Source organism: Acinonyx jubatus, chromosome A1 (assembly GCF_027475565.1).
Source record: "Acinonyx jubatus isolate Ajub_Pintada_27869175 chromosome A1, VMU_Ajub_asm_v1.0, whole genome shotgun sequence".
Lineage (NCBI taxonomy): Eukaryota > Metazoa > Chordata > Mammalia > Carnivora > Felidae > Acinonyx > Acinonyx jubatus.
The window spans coordinates 192,918,032-192,927,632 of NC_069380.1; the positions used below are offsets into that span (position 1 = coordinate 192,918,032).

Sequence of the window (9,601 nt, forward strand, 5' to 3'; positions counted from 1 at the left end):
AGATTCTATGTCTCTCTCTCTCTCTCAAAAATAAATAAAAACATTAAAAAACAAAAAAAAGCCTGACAAGTTGGGCTCTGGTCCCTACTCTGTCACTTTCTAGCTATATGATCTCAGGCAGGTCCCTTTAGTTGGGTCTGATTTCCTTGGCATTTAATTTATAGGATGAAATGAGAAAATGTAGGCAAAGCACTCAGGAGAACATCTGTCTCTTAGTGAAGGGCTTCATAAATGTGAGTTCTTAAAATAATGGGTATTGCAGTCACTGGTGCAGGTGAGGTGGGTAACTCCCCTCCCAGATCCCTTCCTTCCTGTTCTGCTCCAGCCTCTCTTGCACTGGGCTCCTTGGGGCAGGAGGAGTGCGCTCCGGGGGAGGTGGGCGGGTCCTCATTCCAGCTCCACCAGAGCCTGCTGAGGCAGGAGCCTAGCCGCTGAGCTGCGGGTTTGCACCTGACAGATACCTTCCTGCTTGCCTCCTTCCAGAGCAGACCTCCTCATCACCCGGAGCCCTCTCTCGGAAACAGTCATGCCCGTGACAAAGAGTGCTGGGGGCCCTCAGGGAGCCGTTGACCTCAAACTGGACCTCAGGTACCCACCCAAAAGTGCCAAGAGGCTGCACAGCAAGGACTCCAGTTTCTGGGATGGACACCCTTCCGAGTCGCCAGGCTTAGAGAAAACCACAGGCATAACGTGAGTGCTCTTTTCTGCCACCCCCATTTCTGCCTTCGAGCCCGGACGCTTGCCTTGGCAAAAACCCTCGAGTGGCTGCGTCTGACCCCCACCCCATTGTGCAGATGGGAAAACCAAGGTCACAAACGGAGCAGTCAGAGACTGGGTCCAGATGAGAGCGGAGACTTGTGGTCCCGCCCTCCACAGGTGCAGATGGGGACGTTAAGGCCTAGTTACCCCAGGCCACGCACTGGGCCATTGGCAGGAGGGGCGCTAGAATCCAGTGCTGGCCCTACGTCAGTTTTGTTCCTGGTCAATCCTGACCATTGGGAAGTGGGGCAGAATCCCCAACTTCTCAGAGGAGAAGGTGAGATCTGGGCTTAAAACCACAGTGGCCTCACCGACAGCCACGCCTTACCCACCACCCACCCCATCCTCAAGCTACCCTGGCCTCTACTTCGGCCTCTACTTCAATGGTGAGGACATCAAAAGCACAGTATGAGGAAGACTTTCTTCCACCTCCTTGGGGTGTGTTTGGGAGTGGAGGGGGCTTGGAAACCATGACAAGGAAGGGTCTGCAGAAGGAGTTTAGGTGGGGAAGCCAAGCTACGGGGCTCAGTAACCTCGGCTTCCACCACTCAAGCAGAGTGGCCAGTCCACTTAGGAAATGTGGGTGAGGTGGCGTGGTGGAGAGTGCCGCCGCTTCAAGAGAACCCGTTGACCCCACTGGTGTAGTAGAAAAAACACCTGCGTTTACCTTGTGATTCTGCACCTTCCCTTCCCCAAGCCTCAGTTTTCCCCATATGCAAAATGGGGCTAATTTGGCCTCAGCACGAATTTAGAGAGGCTGCCTGTGGGAATTACACCTGAAGGGAGGGGACGAGTAGCGGGGAGGGCGAGCCAAGCTCCTTTCCATTGCTGCCCAGGACGCTGTGGACACAATGACTCCACCAGACAGGGCTCAGCTGCCCCGGGGGCTAATCCTGGAGGCTGTGAATTCCTGACACTGAGGGTGAACTCTCCAGGCCTTGGGGCCATCCACTGCTGAGTAGGGATATTTCTCAATCGGAGGCCTTCAGGGAACAGACTAGCTCTCACGTCCTAAACCGACACGTGGTTTGGAGGCAATTTCAACTACTCAAGAATCAAAGAAATAAAAGCATGAGAGAAGTAGAGGGATCCTCTGTGGCTTTTGGAGCGAAAGAGAAACAAGTCAGGCAAGCATGGAACTCAGGTCAGCTCACCCGAGTTCACATTCCCACTTAGCTGCTAACTGGCCTGAGCAAGTGACGGAACTTTCTCTGTGCCCCAGTTTCTTTTCTGTGAAATGACATTTCACTCCTCCCAGGATGGCTGCAGAGGTGATTTGTACATAAAGCCCTCAAGTACAGCACCCTTAAAAGCTGGATGCTGTGAATCCCAGAAAGGTCCAAGGTCAACAAATGAGTTAGGGCCATAAATCATGGGTCTCCCGCCTCCCAGCCCAGTGCTTTGCCCAGCTCACCCCACTAAGTTTTTAAGTTGGCTGAGTAGCCCAAAGTTAAATTCTGATTTCCTAAGTCCTTTGGTTAGAAATGTCTAACGTGACCTACTGACCCTTTCCTTGTTGCAAAACAAGCCTATTATTGGAGAGCCGGCACAAGTGCTCAGTCAGCAATGCTGACACCCACAGGGAGAGAGGAAGGCACCCGACTCTCCGCCCTCTTTCCCCCTCAATTGTTCTCTTTAACCCTTAACAAATGGATGGGCAGATCCTTGGAAAGCTACAGGATCTAGGGATTAACATAAAGATGAGGGTGGTTGGGGCAATCCTTTAAAAATATCATTCCTCCCAACATTCCAACATTTGCAGAGGCTTAGCAAAGTAGACGAGTTGCCCAAGATGACACAGCTAGTTAAGTAGTGGCCTTGGGATTTAATCCCGGGTTCGTCCAACCTCAGAGACCAGGCTCCTTCCAGAATACATCACAGTCAGTGTCCTTGCTGGAAAGCTCCCGTAGGGTACTTCCAGTGTTTCTAAAGTTGTGGATGTGAACCCAACACCCACCTTGGTTTAACCTGGTCCACGTACAAAGAGGTATAGCAATAGATTGTTTTGTAATTCACCTCCCTGGAACTTAGCCCTGATGGTGTCCTTCACACAACCTTCCCTTCTGTCTTAAAGAAGGGGTCTGAGTTTTTGGTTTTGTTTTTGTTGGGGGTTGAAGGAAGCAAGCCACTCCCTAGCTTGATGTCCTGGCCTGAGGGGCAAAAGAAATTCCTCTGGAGCCCAGTCCTCAAATGATCCTGTCTCAATAGACCCCATCTGGAGACCCAAGTCATCTGACCTATTTATTCAGAAGTCACCATGATTTCTCTTTACTGCCAGCCCTTTTCCCTTTTCTCTGAGTTCAGTCCTATTTCAGCTACTAGTTCTCTGACCTTGGATCATTCCCTTTCTGGGCTTCTGTTTCCTCGGTTATGAAATAGCATTATCCCTTTATGCATCTGTCTGGGCCTATTTCTAGGAGGCAGTCCAGTGAAAGTGGGGTAAAGAACAAGGACTCTGAGGCAGTTCTGGGTTCAAATCCTGACTCCCTAGTCTATCTTTGGACATATCGTTAAAAAAAAAAAAAAAAAAAAAAGATCTTTGTGCTCAGTTTCCTCATCAGCAAAATAAAAGCAATAACCTATTTCCTAGTCTTGACAAGGGGTTAAATGAGGTAATATGGGTAAAGTACTTAGCATAGTGTCTATTATATACTAAATATTAGAATCGTATACACTGAGTGTTAGCTGCTAAAACCAGAAGAGTTTTGGCAAACTGAGATGGTTGGTTACCCCACAGGAAACCCAGAGGTGCCAGTCAAGGCCATGGGGACCAAGAGATGGCCGGGAGCCCGCCTATCCAGCTGAACTCTGGTGTTGGCATGCTGTGAGAGGAGCCTGTTGGACCTCCTCACCTTCAAACACCTACACCCTCATGTCTCTTCTCCTTTAGAGCATTCCAGACCTTAGTTCACCTGGTAAAAGGCAACATGGGCACAGGGATCCTGGGACTTCCCCTGGCTGTGAAGAATGCGGGCATCCTGGTAAGAGGGGCTGCCGTGGGGGGGTGGGGGGGGGACCAGTATGACTGGATTGTAGAAGGGAAGTGGGAGGAGAGGCTCTAAGGGTTTTCAGTGGCTTGCAATGAGCAGTCTTTCTGGGAGGCAGCTGGGTCCAGACTTAGAGTCTAGACATCTAGCCAGGGCTTGAGTTCTGGCTCTGCCACAGACTCTGAGTGGCCTTGGCCACTCTGTCCCTTCTCTGGGACTCCATTTTCTCCCTTGTAGGACGCAGGGGTTGGACTATGACTAGTTTTCCAGTTGTGTCCTATGGAGCACTAGCGCTCAGTAGGGGGTCTCAGAAGGAGCCCCCTACTTCCACCACAACACCCACTGGAATTGCTTTAGGTACTTTATCGGAGTACCACTTGAGATTATATTCGAAAGAATAGCTGCTGCTTTAGCAAGCAGGGACTTGCAAAGCGGTTTGCTGGAAAGGCCCTCGAGTGCTGAATGGCGTCTGTGCTACCAGGTATCTCCTTGCAGTGCTCTTCATAAGTCCATCCTCTTCTCTCTTCCCATTTCCCTTGACTCCCCCTTCTTCCAGATGGGCCCGCTCAGTTTGCTGGCAATGGGCTTCATCGCCTGCCACTGTATGCGCATCCTGGTCAAGTGTGCCCGGCGCTTCTGCCACAGGTAAGGAGAACAGCATCCTCCCGGTGATTCCTTTGATACTCGGGTCTCAGGGACCTCCCAGAAACCTCCTAAATAAGCCAGAGTTCTGAATTTCGTCCAAGAAGGCCAAGGAAAAGAGAAAAGCAGTGGGACAGGGATCTAAGGCGAGGCTCTGCCATGTGACTCAATAGGTGATCTTGATCAGGCCACTGGGCTTATCTGCTTGGCTCATCTGGAAATCAGGCATGAACAATCCATGCCTAACCCTGCCTCAGAGAACTGTGATGAGAATCCACTGGGATCATGGACTTGAAAACTACTGTGCCCACGTGAGGTATGCATTATTACCCTTGTCATGTAGTAACCACCCCACTTGACAGGGAAGGAACACAAGCCACCCAAGAAGTACCTCCAGGCGTCTAAGTCTGAACTAGGACTTGGGTCTCTGCCCCAGTGTTCTTTCCACTCTAGTGGGGTCCTGCCTTGCTGTGTGTCTCCTGACTTTTCAGTACATGATCTTAGGTTAAAGTGCCTCTTGGTAACTGTGTGTGTACTTTCTCCCACAGGCTTAACAAGCCCTTCATGGACTATGGCGACACAGTACTGCACGGACTGGAAGCCAGCCCCAGCGCCTGGCTCCGGAGCCATGCCCACTGGGGAAGGTACCTTGTTCTTGCTTTGCCTGAAGTGGAGTAAGGTACAGGAGGAGGACATGTGTGGCTGTCAGGCATGCCTTCTTCCCTGGAAATCTGTCTCGTGTGGCACAGAATACTGGACCTTTCCACATGGACGGGGTTCATTGGCAATCTTCCCGATCCAGCCCCCCTCCTTGTATACCTCCAGTGACAGGGTGCTCATTCCTTTGTCTTGCAGCTTTAATACTGTTCGCTTATTTATTAAACTGCATTTGTCCAATTGTACTATGTACTAGGCCCTGGAAATACTGTGGAGAGCAAGGCAAGGAGGCTTTGTTCTCAAAGAACCCATAATCCAGTGGCAAAGACAAGCATTATACAGTTTAGGAGACAGTCACTTAATAACCACTGGGATAAGTGTGATGAAGGAAAGAAATACTAGTTTCTGGGGTGCTTTGGGTGGCTCAGCTGGTAAAGCACCTGACTCTTGATTTTGGCTCATGTCAGGATCTCACAGTTCGTGAGTTTGAGCCCCACATCGGGCTCTGTGCTGACAGTGTGGAGCCTGCTTGGGATTCTCTCTCTCCCTTTCTGTCTGTCCCTCTCCCACTCATGCTGTGTATCTCTCTCTCTCTCTCTCTCTCTCTGTCTCTCTCTCTCTCTCAAAATAAATAAATAAACTTTAGAAAAAAAGTAAAAAAAAATACTAGTTGCTACCGGGCAGGTAAGGAGATGCGCATGAGCTCATGTGGGCTGCCTAAGATGGAACAGTTGAGATGAGCCCAGAAGGGAAGAATTCTTGAGTATGAGGAATTACCTAGGGGAAGTGGGCAGGAGCCTGGACAGCCTTCCAGGAAGAAGGAAGAGCAGGGTGTGAAGGTCTGAAGCACGAAAGTATGCGTGACAGTTTCAAGGCACAGAAATACTTAGGTAGCTTGAGGGCAGAGAATCAAGGAGATGACACTGAGGAATGACCCAGGGGCCCAAGCAACCTGTACCTTTTAGACCCTCCTAAAGGCTTTGTTCTTTTCTTCAAAACAACCAGGAAGCCACCGGAGTGTGTTAATCAGGCAAATGATCATATTTGTATTGTTTAAAGATCTCTCTGGCTTTGGAACGCCTGGGTAGCTCAGTCCGTTAAGTGTCTGACTCTTGATTTCAACTCAGGTCATGATCTCATGGTTTGTGGAATCAAGCCCCACGTCGAGCTCTGTGCTGCCAGTGCAGAGCCTACTTGGGATTCTCTCTCTCTCTCTCTCTCTCTCTCTCTCTCTTTCTGCCTCTCTCCCACTCCCACTCTCTCAATCTCTCTCTCAAATAAAAAAAATTAAAAAAAAATTTTTTAATGTTTATTTATTCTTGAGACAGAGAGAGAGCACAAGCAGGGGAGGGGCAGAGAGACAGGGAGACACAGAATCCAAAGCAGGCTCCAGGCTCCGAGCTGTCAGCACAGAGCCCAATGTGGGGCTCGAACTCACAAACTGTGAGACCATGACCTGAGCTGAAGTCAGACACTTAACCAACTGAGCTACCCAAGTACTCCATAAATAAAAAACATTTTAAAAAATGTTTTAAAAAAATCTTCTGTTAAGAGAATACATTGTAAGCGAGCAACCATAGATTTAGTGAGACCCATGAGAAGGCTATTGACAATATCAAGGCAGATAGCAGTGACAGCTGGGACCAAGCTGGTGGCAATAGGGATGGGGAAAAGTGAATTTGGTTATGCTTTGGACTGTGGACTGTGGGAAAAGGAAAGGCAAGGTTGACTCAGATTTCTGAGGACTTCCGTTTTGGACAAGTTGAGTTTGAAGTTCAAGTGGAGATGGCAGGTGGGTAGTGATATATATGGATTTGAACATATCTTCATGCAAGAGATACAGAACCGAAGTCATCAGCCATGGTGGCAGGGGTCAGAAGAGGTCCCTCAGGGAGAATTGATCGTGAGAAGAAAAGGGAAGAAAGACCAAGACGTCAAGGACCCTTGGCTGTGCTGAAGTCCTCCTCCAGCAACTCCTGTCTTTTGCTTTCAGGGGTGACACTGACAAGTCAACCCCTTCCATTCTGTGGTACTTGGAGCTAAATCTACTCTTCCGTTTTTGTTTTCAGGCCTGTCCCCACCCTGTCTGCGTACTCTTTTCTGAGCACCATGTATGCCAAAGTCGCTGTTGAATTCGGATACCCTACACCATTACAGTCCCTGCGCTGTGCCCTCTCATGTAATGTAGTCGACAGACCATCATGGGTCTGGGGCCTCCTTAGGCCCAAAGCCTGTTCACATACTGAATCAATAAATTCAGCCTCTGAGCGGACGAGGGAAGACTTTGGGACGATAGCCAGAACTTTCCCAGAGTGTGAGCCAAGAGGAGGCTTCCCCTATCACTTACCCCTCAAATCCTTGTACTCATCATGGGACATATTAAGCAGCATTTACCTGGCTGGTTCAGTCAGTAGAAGATACGACTCTTAACCTCAGGGCCATGAGTTCAAGCCCCACACCGGGTGTGGAGCCTAGTTAAAAAAATTTTTTTTAATTTTTTTTTACTGTTTATTCAGTTTTGAGAGAGAGACAGAACATGAGCAGGAGAGGGGCAGAGAGAGAGGGAAACACAGAATCTGAAGGAGGCTCCAGGCTCTGAGCTGTCAGCACAGAAGCTGACACAGGGCTCAAACTCACAAACCATGAGATCATGACCCGAGCTGAAGTCGGACTCTCAACCGACCGAGCCACCCAAGTGCCCTGAGCCTAGTTAAAATTAAAATGAAGTTAAAGCAGCTTTTCCTGCGCTTCTTGGGGCTCTTGCTCCACGAATCATCCCCTCTCCTATAACTTGAACTTCTATTTTGATCCGTGGTCTCTTCCTCTCAACATTTAAATGCACTCATGCACCGCCATCTTAAAAATAATGAAATAAACTCATAAAGTTTCCTGGACCTCACGCCATCCTCCAGCAACCATCCTATCTTACATTCAGCAGCTGCTTATTCAGCAGATATGTACTGAATGCCTGCAGTGTGTCAGGATGTGTTCTAGGCAATGGGTCTACAGTGATGAATGGAAGGAATGGGCCCATCAAGCCCAGACTCACACTTAGCTCTGTGAAAGAACAGCACGCCCTCTGACTTTGCTTCCGTACATCTGGTTCACACCACTTCCGTGGGTCACCTAGATTTTCTGTCCTTACACTTCTGTTGAAGCTCTTTCCACCAGTGTCCTAAAAGGCCTCTTTATTGCACCTTCTTTGCCCTAGAGAGCCTCTCAACAGTGTGGGTACAATTGGCTATTCTCTTCTTCAAACATTCTCTCTTCCCTTGGCTTCTACTAAACCCTCTCCCCACTCCTAGTTTCCCACCTACCTCTCTGGCCAGTCCTTTGCTTTCATGGCAGGCTCCTTTGTTTCTGTCTCCGCTTTAAATATTGGTGTTCTCTAGGGTTTGGAACTCTGCCGTCTCTTCTCCTCCCCCCACACACTCCCCAGCACTGACCTGCCTTCTCAAGACCTTATCCATTACTAACAAATCAGTAGTTCCAGACCCTATATAAGGGTCTCCTGAATGTCTCTTCTAGGAACCTCAGACTCAATAATTCAGTTACTGAATGTGTCAATTCATGCCCTTCTCCTAAAACCTGTTCCTTCCTTCCAGTTCGTTTTGTTGTCTGAGCCAAAGCCCATCAGTCACCTTTCATCATTTCCTTTCCCTTTCCCCCAGATGTAGGTGGTCAACAGGTTATTTAAGTTCTAGATCCCTGGTACGCCTTAAAATGCTTTAATGCCTTTGTCTTTGTCCAGGCTGCTGGACACCTCTGTTCTTGTAAGAATCTCCTATCCAGTCTTCCCATCCTGAGTCTTGCCCCCTCCAATGGATTCCACACGGCCAGAGAAATCTGCCTAATTCCTCTGCTGAAATGCTTTCCTCACTTCTTCCTCTCCATCTCCTCCTCTTCGTCTTCTTTTTAAAAATATCTCTCTTTCTTCCCCTCCCCAAGGGATTCCCACCGAGTTACTGGTTTTTCTAGGAAGGCTGTCTGCTCTATAATTTGGGGAAAGTGTCCTTTTCACCGTGGCCCTCGGTGCCATATTCTTTTTTGTCCATCTCACCCATGACTCTATGAACCCCTAGAGGAGGGCGCCATGTGATATTTGTGTTTCCTCAGAGCCTAATGAAGTGTCTGGCACCTGGTGGAAAAAATTTTAATGTTAATGATAGCTAATTAAAAATGTAGTGCCTACTGCCCTACATCAATTTAGTATCAATTATGAGGAATGCCACAGAGCCAGGGATGGGGGAGGTTCCTAACCATGAAGAATCTCACCACTTGCTGAGCTGAGAGTGTGAGGATGGTTGAGAAACATTTTTTAAAAAGAGCTGTCGGGGGCGCCTGGGTGGCTCAGTCGGTTAAGCGTCCGACTTCAACTCAGGTCACGATCTCGCGGTCTGTGGGTTCGAGCCCCGCATCGGGCTCTGGGCTGATGGCTCGGAGCCTGGAGACTGTTTCCGATTCTGTGTCTCCCTCTCTCTCTGCCCCTCCCCCGTTCATGCTCTGTCTCTCTCTGTCTCAAAAATAAATAAACGTTAAAAAAAATTAAAAAAAAA

At 48.9% G+C, this 9,601-nt stretch overlaps 1 protein-coding gene across 6 annotated transcripts in view; it reads left to right on the forward strand.

Annotated features, from left to right (window-relative positions):
• The window catches only part of SLC36A2 (solute carrier family 36 member 2), a 31,555-nt gene that overhangs the window by 871 nt on the left and 21,083 nt on the right, over positions 1-9,601 (forward strand). For 5 of the 6 annotated variants that reach the window (XR_008289115.1, XR_008289117.1, XM_015063926.3 and 2 more), the window contains exons 2-5: positions 484-690; positions 3,650-3,740; positions 4,303-4,391; positions 4,937-5,032. Coding sequence is in view for 4 of the 6 variants with exons in the window: in XM_015063926.3 (XP_014919412.1) it covers positions 527-690; positions 3,650-3,740; positions 4,303-4,391; positions 4,937-5,032 (440 nt within the window). In the remaining 2 variants the exon portion in view is untranslated. Of the gene's footprint in view, positions 1-379; positions 691-3,649; positions 3,741-4,302; positions 4,392-4,936; positions 5,033-9,601 lie in introns of those variants that run through there. The other variant, XM_015063927.3, reaches the window with a different exon arrangement.